Raw genomic sequence first — 23,501 nt, forward strand, 5'->3', positions numbered from 1 at the left:
GTTTGCCCTGAAATAGAGAAATTAGGTTACACTATCCTTAAAATTCCCTTTTTGAGTTAGTTATCTATTAATTTCCACAACAACCAAGACAGTAGAAGCATTAGAATTTAGTTTAACCTAAGAAAGTGAGACTGAGTTACATTATCCTTAGAATCAACACGAACTGAGACCTTGGTATTCCTGGTTTCCCCCTGAAACAATGAGACTGTGATTTGATATCCTTAACATACATGGGTATGCTATTCAGTGAGTCTGAGCAGGGATTTCAACAGCAGAGGTGAACCCTGAAAACAACAAGAACACTGACACAACCCTCAGAATTATTGTGGTCAGTTAGAAGTTTGATTTCAAGTGTGTGGGCTTGCCCTGAAACAACGAGATTGAGTCACGTTATTATTATTATTATTGTGATCATTTTTATGCGCCTAATCTAGATATAGCCCTAGGCGCTTACATATTAATTTCTGCCGTTTGAAATGGAATTTTTTACAGACAGACAGACAAACAGACATTTTTTACACACAATATATAACGCATTCACATCGGCCAGTAAAGCTCAGTAGCCTATTAGGCGAGCATTCACCTTTCACGGCCTTTATTCCAAGTCAAACGGGTATTTGGTGGACATTTTTATCTATGCCTATACAATTTTGCCAGGAAAGACCCTTTTGTCAATCGTGGGATCTTTAACGTGCACATCCCAATGTAGTGTACAAGAAGGGACCTCGGTTTTTCATCTCATCCGAAAGAACTGAGATTCTACTCGCTTTTATTCCATGTCTTCCACACGTTATCCATAACATCTGCGGTTCTGCTGTTCAGTGAGTCTGATTTGAGACTCTATCCATGCACACGCACACACAAGTCATTAACCCCTTCACTGCCACAGTATAACAGCATTATCCGAACGGTCTATGGGAAAGAAATGTGTTTAGAACCCCTACAAGTACTTGGACAGTGGTTACCTCCCATTTAGTTTTCAGAAATGTCCTGAAATGTTGTTGACACAAATCCCAAGTATGAGATACGGTTATGGGCGTAGGACAAACCGAAAATGACCACGTATTACATACGGGGTGGGCAGTGAAGGGGTTAATACAAGTGATGAAGCGTCACTGACCAGCATCATTTTGTGCAGTTCTGACGTCTCCGGCACGTCCCCTTTACACAGGATGATGACGGTACCGGTGGTGTCCAGACCTCGGCGCCCCGCCCGGCCCGCCATCTGGATGTATTCACCCGCCGACAGGTTGCGCATGCACGTCCCGTCATGCTTCCGTGTGCTGTCGAACACCACCGTGCGTGCAGGCATGTTCACTCCCATCGCAAACGTCTCTGTCGCAAACAGGATCTGCACATACACATGATTCACGCATGAAATCCAAATTGGGGGCCCGGGTTGTTGAGGTGGTAGAGCACTGGACTTGTGATCCAAGGGTCCTGGGTTCTTCTTCTTCTTCTTCTGCGTTCGTGGGCTGAAACTCCCACATACACTCGTGTTTTTTGCACGAGTGGAATTTTACGTGTATGACCGTTTTTTACCCCGCCATTTAGGCAGCCATACGCCGTTTTCGGAGGAAGCATGCTGGGTATTTTCGTGTTTCTATAACCCACCGAACTCTGACATGGATTACAGGATCTTTTTCGTGCGCACTTGGTCTTGTGCTTGCGTGTACACACGGGGGGTGTTCGGACACCGAGGAGAGTCTGCACACAAAGTTGACTCTGAGAAATAAATCTCTCGCCGAACGTGGGGACAAACTCACGCCGACAGCGGCCAACTGGATACAAATCCAGCGCGCTACCGACTGAGCTACATCCCCGCCCTATCCAGGGGGTTGGAGTCATTCTGCCATAAGTGCAAGTGGCTGATACCACCTAAACACGCACACAGCTGGGTATCTCGTCTGAGGTTGAGGCAACACCCAGCAACACGCCCCTAATGGCTTTGCAGAGGGGGCGTAAAATATATAAAAATAGATAAAAACTATAGTCAAAGAGACACTGACCTTGACCATTCCACGCTGAAAGAGCATTTCCACCACCTCTTTGAGAATTGGCAGGATACCGCTGTGGTGAACGCCCAGACCTCTCTTTAACACCTGCTCCATGTGTAACACCTGTAACACGCATAACACACACTTATACACCTGTAACATGCGTAACACACACGTATACACCTGTAACACATGTAACACACACTTATACACCTGTAACACACGTAACACACACTTATACACCTGTAACACGTGTAACACACACTTATACACCTGTAACACGCGTAACACACATTTATATACATGTAACACGTGTAACACACACTTATACACCTGTAACACGCATAACACACACTTATACACCTGTGCAAGGAGATGTGTACCTCTGACTGAAGACACCGGTATAACTCAGATTCCTCACCTGTATATAAACTCCGATTTCTCACATGTATAACTCTGATTTCTCACCTGTTTAATTCTGATTTCTCACCTGCGGCAGCTACCTGTCGTTGCCTTTGATACACCTGTGCGAGGAGATGTGTACCTCTCACTGAATACACCTGTATAACTCTGATTTTCCACCTGTATATCTGATTTCTCACCTGTGGCATCAGCTGCCTGTCAATTCCCTTAGGTACCCGACGACACATGTGGAAGAAGATGTGTATCTTTTACTGAACACACCAGTATAACTCTGATTTCTCACCTGCGGCAGCTGCCTGTCGTTGCCCTTGAGTCGCTGGATACATCTGTAGAAGAAGATAAGTATCTCTGAAGTCTCACCTTCACTGAATACACCTGTATATCTGATTTCTCACCTGTGGCAGCTGCCTGTCGTTGCCCTTGAGTCGTTGAATACACCTGTGGAAGAAGATGTGTATCTCTGATTTCTCGGCCTGCGTGGTGAGGTCGACGCTCTGCAGGTTGTTGATGTTGTCCTCGATGCGACGCTTGGAGAAGGTGAAGGCCACCATGGGCAGCTTGTCTTTCTTCTTCAGCATCTCAATCACCGACAGCCACACGTTCTTGTCCTGGAGACAGTCACGATCAGACGAACACATACAGTACAACAACAACAACAACAACAACAACAACAACAACAACAACAAACAGCTTGTCTTTCTTCTTCAGCATCTCGATCACCGACAGCCACACGTTCTTGTCCTGAAGACAGTCACGATCAGACAAACACAACAACACCAACACCAACACCACCAACACCAACACCAACACCACCAACACCAACACCAACAACACCAACACCAACACCAACAACACCAACACCAACAACAACACCAACACCAACAACAACAACAACAAACAGCTTGTCTTTCTTCTTCAGCATCTCGATCACCGACAGCCACACATTCTTGCCCTGGAGACAGTCACGATCAGACAAACACAACAACACCAACACCAACACCAACACCACCAACACCAACACCACCAACACCACCAACACCAACACCACCAACACCAACACCAACACCAACACCAACACCACCAACACCAACACCAACACCAACAAAAACAACAACAAACAGCTTGTCTTTCTTCTTCAGCATCTCAATCACCGACAGCCACACGTTCTTGTCCTGGAGACAGTCACGATCAGACAAACACAACAACACCAACACCAACACCAACACCAACAACACCAACACCAACACCAAATACAACAAACAGCTTGTCTTTCTTCTTCAGCATCTCGATCACCGACAGCCACACGTTCTTGTCCTGGAGACAGTCACGATCAGACAAACACATACAGTACAACAACAAAAACACACAGACACAACAATATTCAGGTAAGGCACAAAAGCAGAAATTAAAATTTCTCATTCTTGTATGAGACTGAACATTGTTAAACCAAGAAGAATAGAATAATTAGAAGACAGTGTTTACCTGAGACGGGTTGCCTCCCCTTGTTCCCTTGGCCCCGAAACTCTGCGAGCTCTGACTGGCTCGCTCCTTCTTGGCTGCCACCGCCTTGCTGTACCTGTGGACATAGACCAGACAAAAAGGATCAGTTTATCTCTTGCCACTGAGGGGGCTCGGGTCGCTCAGGTGGTACGGCACTGGACTTGTGATCCTAGGGTCGCGGGTTCGAATCCGGGCTGGGACGGACACGGGTCAACTTTATGTGCAGACCCCGAGACAGCATCCATGTCCCACCTCCGTGTAAAAGACCTTGGTCATTCTGCCATAAGTGCAAAAGGCACTGCCATTCTACGTAATATCTTGAAACAATAACCCCCCCCCCCCTCCCCATTTTTGAGCCACCAATGATTTAAGGCTTTAAAGGATTGAAAGACGGGGACAAAAAATTACCCAGTTGTGAGGAAGCTGCCCTTGGCGTCGACGAGGAGGAAGAGTTCGGTGCTGGTCTTGTTGCTGTTACCGGTGTAGAGGAAGTGTTCCAGGGGCACCGGGCGCTTGGCGGTGCTGATCACGTACATTGGCTTGCGCTTGGTTCTCCTGTTAATATCATTCCCAGTCCATAGTCAATAGGATGTAAAGAAGTGCTCATGTTTGTCTTCACATTTATTGCTTGAAATAGAAGCATGCTGTTATTTACTAACGGTCAAGACCACACACACATACTCGCACATGTCCACTCACAAGAACACACCTAACACACAGTCAAACACAGACATACCGTATTTGACGGACTACAAGCCGCGACTTTTTTTCAAAAAAAATCGCATTGCGGCTTATAAAAAGATGCGGCTAAAACGTTACCTAAACTTGAATAGCATTCACCTAATGGAAGTCGCCGCGGATTTTCATTTCGCTCGATTAGCGATTACTGGTACTTTATTAGCTCTCTACTCAAGACTCGGCGCTTTTCTCTTTCTTTCGCGAATCTTCGTTTGTCAACAAGTCGTCGTGACAAGATAGCGTACAGAGAAACACCGGATGTATCAGGATCTCGCGCGCGCGAGATTTCGTTTTTTTGTGTCTCGCGATAGTTGGAGGAGCGAGAGCCGCCATGTTGTGTTTTCGTCTGCTCGAAATGTGCGCAAAAGTCGTAAATCATCCCAAAAAAGCTTATTTCGGGCGGGACTACATGTGTGTGTTGGTTACAAATTGTGTGTGTGTGATATTTTTCTTCAAACTTTTTCACTTTTCTTCTTTGTTTCACTTGTTTATTCTCGGAGCCGATTTCGCCAAATACCGTACTTTCGTTTGCCTGGTTGTTTTGATTGATTGACAAGATCTGATTATATTTTTTTCGACGGCGGCTAATATAGTGACGCGGCCTATACGTGGCTCGTCCCAATTATATTGTTAAAAGTCGGGGGTGCGGCTTATAAAACGGTGCGTCTTGTAATCCGTCAAATATGGTACATATTATGAGTGCGCGTGCACGCACACACATAAGTACACACATGCGCACACACACACACACGCACGCTTCACACACACACAGGCAGACAGAGATATAAAGGAAAGAAATCTTGTTTCCACAGTGGAACCCGCAAATTTAAGACTCCCTCCCTTTTCAGACCTTGTTTCTTGAGACTTTCTGTTCAGAACACTTCTTCTTCTTCTTCTTCTGCGTTCGTGGGCTGAAACTCCCACGATTTTTACGTGTATGACCGTTTTTACCCCGCCATTTAGACAGCCATACAGTGTTGGCGTTAACCGGTAATTACCGGTATTTTACCGGTTGAAATGAGAAAATACCGGAAAATAATTGGCTGCCGGTATAACCTACCGGTTGATTTTTAGAACTACCGTTTTTTTCGCTGCTAAAACAACAAAACCAGTACTCTGAGTTGAACTCTTACTGGTTCCAATGACCAGCCTACCTTTTTTTCTGGATAGTTTTCATCATAAAAGTTTGTGTACCAGTTTGAAAAAATATTAGCGCCATCACTGGCCATACGCCGCTTTCGGAGGAAGCATGCTGGGTATTTTTGTGTTTCTATAACCCACCGAACTCTGACCTTGGATTACAGAATCTTTTCCGTGCGCACTTGGTCTTGTGCTTGCGTGTACACACGAAGGGGGATAAGCCACTAGCGCTAACAGGTCTGCACATAAGTTGACCTGGGAGATCGGAAAAATCTCCACCTTAACCCACCAGGCGCGGCCGGGATTCGAACCCACGACCTTCCGCTTTGGAGGCCGGCGTCTTACCAGGAGAAAGGAATAATGTGACTCAAATACGAAGCATACTGCATTTACAGAGAGATCCAGAGAAGAAAAACGGCTGTGAAGACAGACTAATGTGGAAGTAAAACACACTTACCCCACCCAGTCGGCAAACTCCATGTGGTTGGGTACAGTTGCACTCAGCAGAATAATGTTGACATGTTGCGGTAACATGATCAGCACTTCTTCCCACACCACCCCTCTCTGTTGTTCATGTAATGCATCATCATATGAGATTAGAACATTGGATAGAGCAGTGCTGGGTACGCTTGCACTCAGCACTATGATGTTGACATGTTGCTGTAAAATCTCTGGTGTAACACATCATCATACAAGATACAGTGGAGTCCGGGTACAACGAATCTCAAGGGAGATACATTTTAGTTCGTTATATCAGTAATTCGCTGTAGAATTTTCAACCCTAAATGGCCTTAAGACAAGTTTTTCCACTCACCTTCAAATGATCGTCCCATCGATCTTTCCTTGGAGAGTACAATCTCTGCTTCATAATACAGGGTGACCCAAAAAAAAGAGTACCCAAACAAAACATCATAAATTGAACAAAAATAAAGCAATATTCATAAAATTTATTTACACACACAAGTAGCCTCTGCATGATTTGCACAGAAAAGTTTAGCATTCTAGCTTGTCTTTCAGGAAAGTTATGCTCATTCTACAGAACATGCTCCAAATGGCCTCCCTCGGATTTAAATCCCCCAGATTTCTATCTTTGGGGGTTCCTGAAAGACAACGACTACAGGAACAACCCACAGACAATCACAGAACTCAAGAGAGCCATCACAATAACCATTCGCGGAATCTCGCAACAGGAGTGTGTGCGGGTGATTGATAACTTTGCGCGGCGAGTTCAAGTTTGCCTGCAGCGGCGCAGAGGCCATTTGGAGCATGTTCTGTAGAATGAGCATAACTTTCCTGAAAGACAAGCTAGAACGCTAACATTTTCTGTGCAAATCATGCAGAGGCTCCTTGTGTGTGTAAATACATTTTATGAAGATTGCTTTATTTTTGTTCAATTTATGACGTTTTGTTTGGGTACTCTTTTTTTGGGTCACCCTGTATAATCCATAGAGGCATAGTTCAAATGTTCACTTTACTGTCACAATTTTAGAAGTAAAATTTAAAAAGTCGTGTAAAAGCATGTACATATGTACATTCTGATCAATCTCTGATTTCATGGTGTCCACCAGTTCTGGTGCATGTACTACCCTGGCCAAGTTTCCTCTCAAGACATCAAAGAGACCGCCCCATAGGTTTAACTCCCCATAGGTTAAACTCGGTCACTGACCCGGGAGTGACCCGGGTGCAGGAAGTGTTTCCTCTCTCATAAAGGGGAACCACCTCTCAGAGCTAAAACTGGGTCAATGACCCCTGGGAAGAAGGTCACAGTGTCTATAAACAAGGCCACCCAGCTATCACAATGGACCTGCCTTTGATCTCGCCTCACAGGCAGATCGTTGTAGCCTTGTGACTTTTTAGAGCACAGTCATAGCTTAGCAGCTGATTGGAATAGTGAAAACACAGCGGCGGTGGCTGTTCCGTGCACCTCTTGCTGTTTGTTCAGAGTTCGCCCATCACGCGATGTGCACTTGTGTTTGTGTATTTTTGTCTTTGGAGACAGTTATTGACATCAGTTCGTTGTAGCCTTGTGACTTTTAGAGACAAAACGGCTCTGGGGCGATGAAAACGTGTTTGTTACAAGAGGGGTTCGTTATGCAAATGAGTTCAAAAGGTTCGTTGTAGCCGGAAAGTAACAAGTAAGAAATAGAAGGCTGTCTGCCGGGAAATCAATGGCAGTTCGTTAAAAGCGGGATTTCGTTATACCCAGGTTCGTTATAGCTGGACTCCACTGTACATGTAAGAGTATTGAATAGTGCAGTGTTGGGTACAGTTGCACTGAGCAGTATGATGTTGACATGTTGCGGTAACATGATCAGCACTTCATCCCACACCACCCCTCTCTGTTGTAACACATCATCATATGAGATTTAAAAAAACACACTGAATAGTGCGGTGCCAGGTAAGCTTGCACTCAGCACTATGATTCTAATGATTACTTTATAGAACACATCATTACATGGAGTAATGACGGGCGTGGTGGTAAGACGTCGGCCTCCTAATCGGGAGGTCGTGAGTTCGAATCCCGGTCGCTATCGCCTAGTGGGTTAAGAGTGGAGATTTTTCCGATCTCCCAGGTCAACTTATGTGCAGACCTGCTAGTGACTTAACCCCCTTCGTGTGTACACACGCAAGCACAAGACCAAGTGCGCACGGAAAAGATCCTGTAATCCATGTCAGAGTTCGGTGGGTTATGGAAACACAAAAATACCCAGCATGCCTACTCAACGAAAGCGGAGTGAAGCTGACTATGCTCTCAGAGTATAGTGTGGGGAACCCAAATGGGCAAACGAGCTCACACGTAACCAGACAATTCTGGAACGCTGAAGAAGAAACATGGAGTAATCCATGACACGATGTTAGGTATAGCTGTACTGAGCAGTATCTCCTTCCTCTTCTTCTTCGTTCATGGGCTGAAACTCCCACATTCACTCATGTTTTGCACGAGTGGGTTTTTATGTGTATGACCGTTTCTACCCCCATATGCCGCTTTCAGGGGAGGCATGCGGGGTATTTTCATGTTTTTATAACTGAGCAGAATGATGTTGAAATGTTTTAGTACATGTACAAGATACCATAGAATAATAAAAAAAAAAAGTAAAAAAATAAAGTCATGGTATTGAGTGCACTTGCACTGAGCACTGTGATGCAACATTTAGTGCATCTTAGTGCACCATTCTTTTCTCAAAACAAAGTAAAAGTGCAAAATGCAAAAGAGTTCAGAACACTGACCTCAGAATCGTTAATGTAGTGCACCTCGTCAAAGATGACCCACTCAAGGTCACGAATGGTGTCCGAGCCGTTGTACAGCATGGACCTGCCACACAACAAGGTCATACATGCGCGTCAAATCCAATGTCTACAGTCGGAACACAATCAACGAAAGAAACTTCATCTCTTTGTCTGAATACAGTGGAATCCCCACTTTAAGACCTCCTGAAATCTGAAAAAATCAGGTCTTAAAATGGGGGAAAATCTACAGAAGTTATGGACACAAAATCTGAAAAAACAAGGTCTTCCAAGGGGTAAAGCCTTAAATCAATGGGGGAGAGGGGCGAGGTTTATAAAAGGGTGGATCAACTGTACCAAACCCAGTACCAGGAGGATTAAAAGTGGAGGAATCCCTCCAAAACCAGAAAGAATCTCATCTCTGTTAAAGACAGCAAGTGCTCTAGATAAAGAAACAACAAAATGGAAACTTTTACGCTGAAAAAACCTGAATGCTGACATTCAATGAAGACAGCGAGTGGTCAGGATTAAGAAACAATAAAATACATGTATGAATATTTAAACAGAAACGACAAATGCGGATACAGAATCTAAACAACAAAATGACTGTGGGTGACATGAACAAAGTTGAAAAACAAACGAAATCTGTTCTCACCAATACAAGGACAGCGCACACACACACACCCAGACACACACACACACACACACACACACACACACACACACACACACAGACACAAACACACACACAAAAACATGTTGCAATGTTTGGCCTATGGAGGCTTGTTCAGGGCGTACAAACAAGCAAATACAGAGGGAAACAAGAAGAGCAAACGCTCGATCGAGTCACTTTCGCAGTTCTGAATATTATATGAGGCATCAGATGGACAGGAAGAAATTGCTATTCACAACACAATGAGTCACGTTCACATAAAATTTGAGCCCGGTCACTTTTATAGTTTCCGAGAAAAGCCCAACGTTAAGTTGTGTGTTGCCGAACAGAAAAGGCTAGTTATCTCCCTTGTTTTTCTGATAACGTTCGTAAAAGGCTACAGATGTAAATACTTTGATGTAAAGAATAATCCTACAAAGTTTCAATCACATCCGATGAACTTTGTCAAAGATATAAAATGTCTAATTTTTCCTTTGACGCTGACCTGTGACCTTGAAAAAGGTCAAAGGTCAACGAAACCATCGTTAAAGTGTAGAGGTCATTGGAGGTCACGACTAAACAAAATATGAGCCTGATCGCTTTGATAGTTTCCGAGAAAAGTCCAACGTTAAGGTGGTGTCTACGGCCGGCCGGCCGGACAGACTAACACTGACCGATTACATAGAGTCACTTTTTCTCAAGTGACTCAACAAAAAGCAAAAGGAGCACACAGTAAGAAGTTACCTGAGAATCTCGGTGGTCATGATGAGACAGGACGCGGTGGTGTTGATCTGAACGTCGCCCGTGATCAGACCCACGTCTCCAAACGTCGTCTTGAAATCTCGGAACTTTTGATTGGACAGCGCCTTGATGGGGGATGTGTACACCGTTCTGAAACAAGAGGTCAAAATTAAAGCAGTGGCAAGACGGGCGCTGTGGCGGGGTGGTAAGACGTCGGCCTCTTAATCGGAAGGTCGAGGGTTCGAATCCCTGCCGCGGCCGCCTGGTGGGTTAAGTGTGGAGATTTTTCCGATCTCACAGGTCAACTTATGTGCAGACCTGCTTGTGGCTTATCCCCCTTCGTGTGTACACGCAAGCACAAGACCAAGTACGCACGGAAAAGATCCTGTAATTCATGTCAGAGTTCGGTGGGTTATAGAAACACGAAAATACCCAGCATGCTTCCTCCGAAAGCGGCGTATGGCTGCCTAAATGGCGGGGTAAAAACGGTCATGCACGTAAAATTCAACTTGTGCAAAAACACGAGTGTACGTGGGAGTTTCAGCCCACGAACGCAGAAGAAGAAGAAGAAAGCAGTGGCATCATAATTGTTACGGTGGCCCATAGACCAAATAGCCTGGACCGCCAACTCGTCATGTGACCCTTCGAGGTTACGACTCTCGACTTTCAGGGGCGCGTCACGTCCGGTTTAAAAGGCCAGCGATTCGAAGACAGTGAAAAGAAAGCACGCTCCAGTTATTTGTGACAATGGGAGATGACAATGAACTGGATTTTCCAAAACTCCAAACTAAACTTAACAAAACTCATCGAAAAACATGTTCCATATGCACTTTTGCTGAGTTTATTTTAGCATTTTCAGAACTTACCTCGGCAACTTCGTCCATGTTTACAATCGACACCGGATATGACGTCCCCCTGATTTCTGAAAGGCCATGTAAGCGTAGGTTCCTAAATGCGAGAGGCGCTACCTCGTAATAGAGAGAAAGAGCGGAGAGAGAGATAGTTGGCGGTCCAGGATAAATGGTCTATGGGTGGCCCCAGACAAAGTTCTCCCTGTTGTAATAATACTGATGTACAGTGGAACCCCTTTTAAGACCCTTCAATTTAAGACCTCCACCTTTTTAAGACCTTACTTTTTCAGATTGTCTTTTCAAATTTCATGACCTCTGTAAATTGACCCCCATTTTAAGAGTCCCTCCTTTTTAAGACCTGAACTTTTCAGATTTTTGGAGGTCTTAAAAGGGGGGTTCCCCTTTATCACTGAGCATGGGGTATGTCCAGTGGCATCGTATTGACGAGTTTTTACAGTCTGTTACATTTCTATACATAACGTTATCAGTCACAATGGTCATGTGTTTGAAGGACAGAGAGAGAGAAAGAGAGAGAAAGAGAGACAGACAGAGAGCGTTGCTCGGTTGTAGCAAATCATAAAAATGCTGTTACATTTTCTGTATGCAACACTATCAGTCACAATCATTGTTTTCTCACTTGGTCATGTGTTTGAGGGACAGAGCAATGGCGTACTCGGCCACCACGGTTTTGCCGGCCGAGGTGTGAGCCGCCACGAAGACGCTCTCGTGTTTCTCAAGGTGAAGGATGGCTTGTTTCTGGAACACGTCCGGCTCAAAGGGCCACTGAAACAACAGTTATTAATCATATGTGTATACGCTGAAACCCCCTTTTAAGACCTAAACAAATGTGAGAAAATCAAGTTTTAATGTGGTGGAGTCTTCAAATAGAGGTCAATTATGAACAGAAAATCTGAGAAAACAGTGGGGACATCCAGATTCAACCTTCGTCAGACGAACATTCGTCGGTGGTGGGGATTTCCTCTCTATTTTTAACTTTGTGCCTCAATGCGCATGGGCTTGGTTTTTCGCGCCCACCACTGCTTGCCGAAGACCGGGATCTGCGTGGTGAAAAAGGCCTGTTTGACGAACCTCAATCAGCAATCTTCGTGAGAACTTTTAGTCCTTTTCATAATGTTAAAAATATGTTTTATGTGCGCAGTGTTAAAGTTTAATATCTTAACGACGCTTCTGTGGACTGTGCATCTGTAAACTGTTCATTTTGGAGGCCTAGTGCCTGAACACGGATACCCACACAAAACTCAGAACTTGAGTCGACGGGTCAGTGCCGCATGTGGTTCGCTTTTCAGAATTTTGTTTTCAGTGTATTCAGATGTCTGGAATATTCCGATAAAAAAGACTCGTCATATAAAACACTACTCGTCATCATTGTTTCGAAAAACAGACCAACGCGCACGAAGAACTTCGTGTAGATCTTCGTGTAGATCTGGACCGAAATTGGAAAGTGGTGACCGTGACGGGATGTGACGTCACCACTTCAACAAACTCGCGAAGATCGGAACTCACGAACTTTTAACGAAGGCAAATCTGGATGTCTGAGTCTTAAATCAGAAGGTCTTGCAAAGGGAATTCCACTGTATAATATCCATACATTTTTGTTTGGAAAATAAACGCTCACTGCAGGTAGAGTTATTTTAATAATGTCTTACAACAGTTCCAAATTCTGGCTCTAACAAATAGAAATAAATGCAAAAACACACACTCACAAAGCTGTTAGGGCATATCAGGAACATTTTTGTCAAAATCACTTTCACTGCCCAAAGATCCTTCTTCTCTTCCATGTTTTTACAGAATGACAGACACACAAAAAGACAGAAACACACACACACCTCATCATAACAGGAACTCGTTTGTAAAATCCACAGACAGAAGTGATGACAGACAAACGAGAAAACTGACCGAAAAACACACACCTTATAAGCCATACTAGGAAATCGTTTGTAAAATTCAATGACAGAAGAGTTGACGTTCATCTTGACTGCCCATTTTTACATTTAGTCAAGTTTTGACTAAATGTTTTAACATAGAGGGGGAATCGAGACGAGGGTCGCGGTGTATGTGTGTGTGTGTGTGTGTGTGTCTGTAGCATTGCCACATCGCCCAGCGTCAACTGAGGACACAGTGAAAAGGCACTTTTTTTTCACTTTGAGTGAAAAAAAATTGGCATAATTGATGTTTGTGAGTCACAAATTATGTATCAAATGAAAAAGGAATGAATAAAGAAATGATTCAAAAACAAAGTTTACTGTATGAAATTAATAAAAGATGTGTTTTGGAATATTTTGAGTGTGAAAGTGCGTGTTCGTCTTCACTGCCTCTCGCGGCCATTTTCGCGTCACTCTTTGCAGACGACCAGTTCATTTCAAACAGCTGGGAATACCGTAATTTTCATTGGAGGGCTGTGATATTTTGCAACCAATCAGAGAAAGCTTTACATCTTTCCCATACAGAAAACCGCGACCCACCGGAAGCTACATCTCCGTCAGCATGACGGTGAATATTACTCGTGTGAGTTTCACTAAAATTTGGTCTGAAAACTTCCATCGGCATACACGGTTCAAATGCAGTTTATAAAACATTAACTTCTGTTTCATTTAAGCCAAAAATCAAAAGAATCGAGCGAGAAATGACTTATTCCCAACGATTATGCTGCGCAAAACTAGACCCGAAAAATGCGAAACTCGGCCGATCAAAAGCCTGAAGAGGTTGCGATCTCGGCTCGCTCAAAGCAAAGTGATTTCGAACTAAAATGTTCATATCTCGCGAACTACTGCACCGATTTAAATAAAACAAATTGCTATGTGCTCAGAATTTTGATCTCTTTAAAATGGTGTGTTTCTTGTCATTCAACCATTAATTTCAAAATTTCATGTTATTGCCACAGCTATCAGTCTATGTCCCATGTATTTAGCTACTAGCTTTGTCCTCAAATGACGCCCAACATTTCTTAACTAAAATGACCATATCTCGAGAACTACTGCACCGATTTAAATAAAACAAATTGCTATGTGCTCAGAATTTTGATCTCTTTAAATTGGTGTCTTTCTTGTCATTCAACCATTAATATCAAAATTTCATGTGTCATTGCTAGTGTCTGTGCGTTTGTGTTTGTAGAGCGATTCAGAGTAAACCACTGGACCGATCTTTATGAAATTGTACATGAGAGTTCCTGGGGATGATATCCCCAGACCTTTTTTTTTTGTTTTGGATAAATGTCTTTGATGACGTCATATCCGGCTTTTTGTAAAAGTTGAGGCGGCACTCTCACACCCACATTTTTCAATCAAATTGATTGAAATTTTGGCCAAACAATCTTCGACGAAGGCCGGACTTCGGTATTGCATTTCAGCATGGAGGCTTAAAAATTAATTAATGACTTTGGTCATTAAAAATCGGAAAATTGTAAATTATTTTTTTATAAAACGATCCAAAATTACTTTTATTTTATTCTTTATCTGATTCCAAAAACATATAAATATGTTATATTTGGATTAAAAACAAGCTCTGAAAATTAAAAATATAAAATTTATGATTAAAATTAAATTTCCAAAATCGTTTTAAAAACAATTACATCTTATTCCTGGTTGGTTCCTGATTCCAAAAACATATAGATATGATATGTTTGGATTAAAAACACGCTCAGAAAGTTAAAACGAAGAGAGGTACAGTAAAGCGTGCTATGCAGCACAGCGCAACCGCTACCGCTAAACAGGCTCGTCACTTTCACTGCCTTTTGCACTAGCGGCGGACTACGGTCATTGTGAAAAAAATGCAGTGCGTTCAGTTTCATTCTGTGAGTTCCACAGCTTGACTAAATGTAGTAATTTCGCATTACGCGACTTGTTCCTTCTTCTCTTCAATCTTTTTCCAAGGCAGACGGACAAACCGACAGACAGGCAGACAGACAGAAAGACAGAAAATACACACACCTTATAGGCCATATTCGGAACTCGTTTGTAGAATTCTGTGACGGGAGAGTTGACGTCAACCTTTACTGCCCACGATTCCTTCTTCTCCTCTGTCTTTTTCTTTGTCACCTCTGTCGTCGTCTGATCTTCCTTCACCTGTGACAGAAAAACTCCTACAATGTCATTCAGTCATCTTTCTTGTCTGTTTTTCTCTGATTTTCTCATCAAGAAAATCTACACAATAACAGTAAATGACTTGAAAAAGCTTAATCATTTAATCACCCTCATAATAATAATAATAGCAATAATAGGACATTTATATAGTGATTCTCCACAGCGCAAAGCGCATTACAATCAATGGCTTGAAAGGGGGAAGGGGGGTGTGTGTGAGAGATAACATACAAACAACATACATTCATCTTTGTTGAAATTCAAAAGCTAGCTCACACTAATACACTGCATGCCCAGTCAATTTGTATGTAAGTGATGGATGGAGGGACAGAAAACCTGATGCTCCGACAGATGGATGGATTGAATGGGTTGGTAGATAGACAGATGAAAAGATGGACAGACAGATGGATGAACAGATGAATTAATAGACAGATTTATAGAGAGATTGATTGATGGACTGATTGTCAGAGCAAGCATTCCGTCCTCCAAGCCATTAAGTCAATCAGTCTGCCAGTCAGTCAAGTCAGATCAGTCTGCCAGTCAGTCAATCAGCCTGCCAGTCACTCATTGAGTCCGTAATTCTTTTACCTGTACAAGGTTCTCAAGACTTTCACTTTTGCCCAGCTGAGTTACTGCCCCTGACTCCTTGTTCTGTGAACAAAGAGGTAACATATCATTATTATCTAGGTTGCTTGCACCCAAATATACACACACACATACACGCACACACACACACACATTCAAATACACCAAAACCTGACACACACTAAAACAACAAATATAACACACAGGTACAGACAGACAAACAAGCAGACAGACCCTTACACAGACACACACAGACGCGCACACACGGTAGCTCAGTTGGTAGAGCACTGGACTTGTGATTGAAAGGTCGCAGGTTCGAATTCGGGCCGGGACGGGTCAACTTTATGTGCAGACCCAGAGACGGAAGCCATGTCCCACCCCCGTGTCATCACAATGGCACGTAAAAGACCTTGGTCATTCTGCCATAAGTGCAGGTGGCTGAATACACCTAAACACACAGACACCTGGGTAGCGCGACTCCGTTGCTGCTAGCTTTCCACTGGGAGGAAGCGACCCGAATTTCCCAGCGATGGGACAATAAAGTAATGAAAATGAAAAATTAAAATGAAAATGAAATAAACAAAGATGAAAACACAAATAGGAAGAGAGAGACACACACGCTCTCAGACGTACAGTCATACAGACTGACAAACAAACACACACACACGCGCGCACATCACATCCAAAAGCATTTAGAATCCAAAGCAAAACAAGACAGACGCAAAAAAACACTACACACATTTTCTTTGTCCTTCTTCTTCTGTTCCGCCTCTTCTTCATCACTGTCACCAAGGTCAAGGTCATCTGTGTCGGCCAAGATGTCCGCCAGGTTAATGACGTCAGGGGCAGTGTTGCTCTCTGGTGGGGGTGGAGGCTTCGGGTCGGCGGCACCAGTGTCAAAGGTCATTCCGTCAGCAAGCCCTGGGGCCGCTGTCAAAAGCTCTGTCACAGAAAATGAAAATAAAGCCATCAAGACGCTTGTCAAAAAAACAGTTAATAAATAAAATTGTCAGTGGTTTAACAATCCAATTTTGCAAGATTCAGATACAGATACAGACTACACAGACACACACACAAACAGGCGCTGACAGACAGACACAAGCACAGACAGACACAAGCACAGACAGACTGACAGACAGACTGACAGACAGACACAAGCACAGACAGACTGACAGACAGACACAAGCAAAGACAGACAGACATACACACACTCACATACAAGCACAAACAGACAAAACTTTACCAACAAAGAAACACAACCATCACAAGCTACAGCTAACATCCAAGTAAAAATACAAATTGAACCTGTGTCCAAGTTTATGGCAGCAGAGTCACCCTCTCTGTCTTCCAGTTTGTCCAGTACTGGCTCGTCCATACCCCCTGCAACCACAACAGCCAACGCATGACAGTCATGCAACATCAAGCTCTGCACTATATTTCACACTTGTTTGTACCCCTTCTTAGATCAACTTGTGACGTGAGTGAATTTGATTTTAGACAAATGGCATACACACATATATGGGCAAACAATCAACTTCACGGTAACTGAGAATAGCTTTACTGGAAACACAAGTCCCTCAGAACAGTAGGATGAGCCTGACGAAATATCAGCAAGTGTGTTTGACTGGTTGGCGATTTCATTTCACATATTTTGACTTTTTTTGGTACCACTAAAATAGTTGAACCTGTCAATAATGACCATCCAAGGGACCTTCCAAGCGTGGTTTTTATAGACAGGCGGTCGCTATGGAAAGGTGAACTATGTAGAAAACAAAATCATCAGGGATCCTTTGGGATGGTTGAAATTGGCAGGTGGTAATTGTTATCAAGAGGTGGTCTCTGGGGCAGGTTGGACTGTACAGTGCAACCCCCCCCCCCTCAATATAAGACCTTTATTTTCCAGTTCATTACCTCTGTAAGTTTACCTCCATTTTAAGACTCCCACCCCTTTAAGACCTAAAATTCTTAGATTTTAGGTCTTTTGTAATTTTTGAGTTTCAAATATTAAGTAGAAAATTTGATTTGTCCAGGAATATTTCCATTGTAAAGAGAAAAAGAGAAGAAAAAAAAAAAAAAAAGTCTTAAAAGGCAATTCCACTGTAACATGCATTTCTGGTTAACAGTCCGGTGCAACCCCCTTTTTAAGACCTCCGCAAATCTGAATAAAATAGGTCTTAAAAAAGGGGGAGTCTTAAAATAGAGGCAAATTTACACAGGGAATGAACAGACAATCTGAAAAATCAAGGTCCTAAAAACGGCGACATCGTAAATTGGAGGATCTTAAAGGCACAGTAATTTAGCCTCCCGTAAACCATCACAGATACTGTCAGGCTTTTACACACAGTACAAACACCCTTCCATTTGAACGCTCACCAAACGGGAACATCCTAGGTGCCCTACGTAAAGAGTGAGCAATTTTCAAAGAATTTATTTTTGCGTGGTTTATCTTACCCCTGAGCCATCGATAACCCGTGTGATCCAGTTTCCCTTTTTCACAATGCAGTCGTCAGTTTGTAATTCGAATGCGGCTCGCTGTGAGCTTATCTGCAATAGCACGTTATTATGTACCTCTGACTTTTCACAAAACAAACAAATGTGGTTCATAAGAACTCGAGCGATGGCTTTTGACTGCCTATAAACCGTCGTCTGCTACGAAAACCACGACCTTGCGTGACCCTGCTTCCGGGCTTTTCTTTTTTCAAACTTTCAAAACTTCGAATTGTACTGATCTTGTCTTGATGAAAAAATAATTCTTTTATGATTTAAGAATGTTTGTGTAACAAGCTGTCAATTTATTATTTAGATTTTAAAAGTTAGGTCTAGCGCCAAAACGCACAATCATCGCTCCACGGCTATCGCCAGTTAAAGGGAAGTAACTCATGTTTGACCTCAGTTCAGGATGGGTCCGATTGAGATGGTCTCAATCCGAAAAATTAATTCTTTGAAAATTGCTCGCTCTTTACGTAGGGCACCTAGGATGTTCCCGTTCGGTGAGTGTTCAAATGGAAGGGTGTTTGTACTGTGTGTAAAAGCCTGACAGTATTTGTGATGGTTTACGGGAGGCTTACTGTGCCTTTAAGAGGAACGTTCCATTGTATTTTGACTTTTTTTTTTACCACGAAAATACCAGTATCCCTGTCAATAGACAGTCCAAAAAATGAAACCCATCGATTACAGAGATATCCAGATCGCAGCCTCACCTGGCCAGAAAGGATAGTTAGTGGAGGAGCCGCGGAGGTCGGTGTAGGACGGACCAGGCATGCGGTGCAGCGACAGGGAATTGCGTGAAGTCTTGCTGCTGTCTGAAAGGCACTCCTGCAACACACATCAACAAACATCATGGTTGCACAATACACGATTTTTGGAAGTAACTCTGTCATTGCTACATGACCTTTCTTCAGAGTTATGATGTTTTGGAAATAACTCTGTCACTGCTATACAGCTAACAGCACCCTCGGATTCCTCCGCCGCAACCTGCGCCACTGCCCATCAAACTGCAGGCACAACGCCTACCTTGCCCTCATCCGCCCTCTTCTTGAGTATGGTGCCACCATCTGGGACCCATACCTTAAGCAGGACGTCGAGAGATTGGAGCGCGTACAGCGGAACGCATCTCGCTTCATCTCTGGTGACTACAGAACCACGACTCCTGGCTTCGTCACTGGGCTCCTACACAAGCTCCAACTACCATCCCTCCAGGAACGTCGCGAACACCTGCGTCTAACCTCCTTCTACAAAGTGGTTGAGGGGCTGGTGCCGGCAATCCCGCCTGACAAGTTCCTGATCCCTCAAAAACCAGGACGCCTCATTCGTCCACGTCAATCTTCCAGAGACTTTAGCACCTCGAATCCAGTAGACAACTACATCAGGAACAATAGCAGATGCTTCACTGTGCCACGCTGTAACACTGAGCAATACAGACATTCGTTTTTCCCAAAGACTGTAGTGGCCTGGAACCAATTAGATGAAGAAACTGTAACCTCGGCATCGACCGAGAGCTTCAAGTCGGCGCTGGCAGTAGCCAGACGACGATAAAGAACTAGCTGCGCACCCCCCACTCCGCTGCAACAATGCCAGACATCTGGATGACTTGTTCTACAAGTGCAGCGAAACAGACAGATACAGATACAGAGACATGACCGTTCGGCAGAGTTACATGTTTGTGTATGTGTAGAAATAATTATGTCGCTGCTACAAGACCAGTTGGCAGCGTTATACTGCTTGAAGCTTGGACAAACAAATATTTTGACTTCCGCTTCCGGCCAACACATGCTCGAAGCAAACAAGCAAGGAGAAAGGAAAGAAATCGGTCCAAACACTATGCGTTGCTCTAGGGGAAAAGTGCGATTCTGATAGTCAATACCCTGCCAGACTACGTAATGTGGGTTTCTTCTCATTTGTGAAACTTTCCGACGTGACACTACAGGCCATTCACTAGCGAGAGGATGTGTCTCAAACAAATGTACAGGAACCATGTGATGTTTGTCCGAGTAAAGCTTCTTCTTCTTCTGCGTTCGTGGGCTGAAACTCCCACGTACACTCGTGTTTTTTGCATGAGTGGAATTTTACGTGTATGACCGTTTTTTACCCCGCCATTTAGGCAGCCATACGCCGTTTTCGGAGGAAGCATGCTGGGTATTTTCGTGTTTCTATAACCCACCGAACTCTGACATGGATTACAGGATCTTTTTCGTGCGCACTTGGTCTTGTGCTTGCGTGTACACATGGGGGTGTTCGGACACCGAGGAGAGTCTGCACACAAAGTTGACTCTGAGAAATAAATCTCTCGCCGAACGTGGGAACGAACTCACGCTGACAGCGGCCAACTGGATACAAATCCAGTGCGCTACCGACTGAGCTACATCCCCGCCCCGTCCGAGTAAAACAAGGGAACTCACTCTTTCACATCCCATACAACCTGGATGAAGTTATTTCCGTAATTTGTCTGTTGTCAACAGATAGACAAATAGTAACAATAAATGTTACAACAATCAAAATAGTAAAACTGTAATGGATATGAAAAACGAAATGAAAACTGTCACAGAAATATGAATAAGACTCATTAAGAGCAACAGAGATTTTAGAATAACAACTCAACAGAAACTTCAAAAGTAGGGATAGCGGAGCAGACGGTTCGTCACAGAAATCAGGTGAAGATGGCAAACGGTTGTTAGGACAGAAATGTAAAAATAAATGTAACAGAATCTTACGAATAACTATCACAGAAATCTGAAGCCTGATAATAATTTGGCACTCTATTTTTCGGTAAAAAAACCTTTGTGAAGTCAACGCTGGGCTCAATCAAAGACAGCCTTTACCATAATGGTAAAAGATATAAATATAGTGGTCACAAAAAAACAGCGGATGCAGAGGTGTCGAGACGGGGGCAGACCTGTTTAGGCACTGGGTTACAAACGCCATCATTAGTAACACAAACCTAATCAAGTAATTTGAAGCACATTTGACAACCGTAGTCTGGACTCAAAAATTGAGTATTTTTTTTCTTCAAAATCCAAAAAAATAGTAATAAATTACTCCAAAATAGTAACGGTAAACAGGTCTGGTGGGGGGGGGGGGGGGGGGGGATTAGCGAAGGGGGGAGGGGGGGGGGGAGGGGACTGTCAAGTGGTCTAACCTCCTTATACCCAAGCAGCTCTCCAGTGGCCGGATTCCTCTCAACAACGATGGTAGTCTGTACCGGACACACATCACTGTGGAACAGTCGCTCCGGCCGTCTCTCACGTGCTATGTACCTGTCAGGATCATCAAAATCAACACTAACACTTGATCACAGCATATCTATATAATCATAGAGAAAATTCTGTCTCATCTCATCATAAACCACACACACACACACACACACACACACACAAACACACACACACACACACACAGAAATACTAGGTCTACACACTTCCAGTCACAAACTCTCATATCTTAGTAAGAGTAAACAACTCTTGATAATTTCCCAAGGCCAAAACTTTCTTTCTTTCTTTCTTCATTGGGTGTTTAACGTGGTTTTCAACCACGAAAGTTATATCGCGACAGGGAAAGGGGGGGAGATGGGATAGAGCCACTTGTTAATTGTTTCTTGTTCACAAAAGCACTAATCAAAACATTGCTCCAGGGGCTTGCAACGTAGTACAATATATGACCTTACTGGGAGAATGCAAGTTTCCAGTACAAAGGACTTAACATTTCTTACATACTGCTGGACTAAAATCTTTACAAAAATTGACTATATTCTATGCAAGAAACGCTTAACAAGGGTAAAAGGAGAAACAGAATCCGTTAGTCGCCTCTTACGACATGCTGGGGAGCATCGGGTAAATTCTTCCCCCTAACCCGCGGGGGGTCTCATGGGGCTTGTAAATTCATCTCCGATAATTATAAGACTTCATTTCTATCTTCTTCTTTGTTCATGTTCATGAAACTCCCACCTGCACTCATGTTTTTCCACGAGTAGATTTTGTACGTGTATGACCGTTTTAACCCTGCCATTCAGGCAGCATACACCGATTTCGGGGGAGCTTCATCTCTATAACCTAGCTGACTGCCTCGGACTTAAAACAGAGGTTCCACTGTATTACATAAAAGACACGTGCGCTCACTTCTGTGAGCGCCTGAGATCATGGATGTTGAGACATTGGGGCTGAGACAGGAAGCCTTCCAGCTCATCCTGGGTCCTCGCTAGCACAGGGGGTAGACCAACAGGCACCTGGAAAAGTAAACACACATGAAGTCTTATTTCAGAGTGATTACAACATAAGAAAAAGAAAGTAGCTTTGTATAATTACACAAACATACACATAATTATGGGCACACAAAGTACACACACACCCCATCCTAACACACACACACACACACATATACGCCCCCCCCCCCCCCCACAAAACACACACGCAAACACAGAAATCACAATAACATTGTAACCAGACATAAAAATTAAAGAAAAAAAGAGAGAAAAGATCAAAGAGAGAAAAGAATCCAAAGTAAAAAGCCAAGCACAGAGTAAGACTCACAGTCTTCAAGGGTAAGACAGCAGGGGCGGCGTTGCCCCTGGCAACAAGCTCCATGCTGCCATGGCAACCAAGCTCCAGAAGGTCCAAGCCTTCTGTTAGCTCCTTTTGCATTGTGTTTACTCTGCTGCTGACAGTGACACTGTCACTGATGCTGGAAGTGCCTTCAGAGGGGAGGCAACACACTCCGTACGCCCTTCTGACAGTGACACTGATGCTGGAAGTGCCTTCACAGGGGAGGCAACACACTCGGTACGCCCTACTGACAGTGACACAACCTCAAATCAAGGGTCTGGAACATAGGATTTAAAGCCTTAATTGCGGTCTTCAGATATCTTCATAATATAATGTTCAGACCATAAAATAAATACAGTGCAACCCCCGTTTCAAGACCCCCAAATTTAAGACCCTGTTTTTTCAGACTTTCTGTTTATTACCTCAATAAATTTACCTCCATGACTCCCTCCATTTTAAGACTCCCTATTGTTTTACAGATATTTGGAGGACTTAAAAGAGAGGTTCCACTGTAATGC

At 43.5% G+C, this 23,501-nt stretch overlaps 1 protein-coding gene across 2 annotated transcripts in view; it reads right to left on the bottom strand.

The window, feature by feature from the left end:
- The window catches only part of LOC138949437 (superkiller complex protein 2-like), a 33,169-nt gene that overhangs the window by 7,785 nt on the left and 1,883 nt on the right, over positions 1 to 23,501 (bottom strand). Inside the window, exons 2-18 of one of the 2 annotated variants that reach the window (XM_070321262.1) lie at positions 22,972 to 23,260; positions 22,561 to 22,667; positions 21,585 to 21,702; positions 19,150 to 19,264; positions 17,255 to 17,329; positions 16,689 to 16,891; positions 15,953 to 16,015; positions 15,215 to 15,349; positions 11,905 to 12,050; positions 10,420 to 10,566; positions 9,027 to 9,111; positions 6,256 to 6,362; positions 4,329 to 4,475; positions 3,903 to 3,996; positions 2,816 to 3,028; positions 2,010 to 2,120; positions 1,121 to 1,351 (exon numbers count right to left, since the gene is read on the bottom strand). In XM_070321262.1, the coding sequence (XP_070177363.1) occupies positions 1,121 to 1,351; positions 2,010 to 2,120; positions 2,816 to 3,028; positions 3,903 to 3,996; positions 4,329 to 4,475; positions 6,256 to 6,362; positions 9,027 to 9,111; positions 10,420 to 10,566; positions 11,905 to 12,050; positions 15,215 to 15,349; positions 15,953 to 16,015; positions 16,689 to 16,891; positions 17,255 to 17,329; positions 19,150 to 19,264; positions 21,585 to 21,702; positions 22,561 to 22,667; positions 22,972 to 23,082 (2,208 nt within the window). In that variant the 5' untranslated portion in view covers positions 23,083 to 23,260. The remainder of the gene's footprint in view (positions 1 to 1,120; positions 1,352 to 2,009; positions 2,121 to 2,815; positions 3,029 to 3,902; positions 3,997 to 4,328; positions 4,476 to 6,255; positions 6,363 to 9,026; positions 9,112 to 10,419; positions 10,567 to 11,904; positions 12,051 to 15,214; positions 15,350 to 15,952; positions 16,016 to 16,688; positions 16,892 to 17,254; positions 17,330 to 19,149; positions 19,265 to 21,584; positions 21,703 to 22,560; positions 22,668 to 22,971; positions 23,261 to 23,501) is intronic. The other variant, XM_070321263.1, reaches the window with a different exon arrangement.

Source organism: Littorina saxatilis, linkage group LG15 (assembly GCF_037325665.1).
Source record: "Littorina saxatilis isolate snail1 linkage group LG15, US_GU_Lsax_2.0, whole genome shotgun sequence".
In the NCBI taxonomy this organism is placed as follows: domain Eukaryota; kingdom Metazoa; phylum Mollusca; class Gastropoda; order Littorinimorpha; family Littorinidae; genus Littorina; species Littorina saxatilis.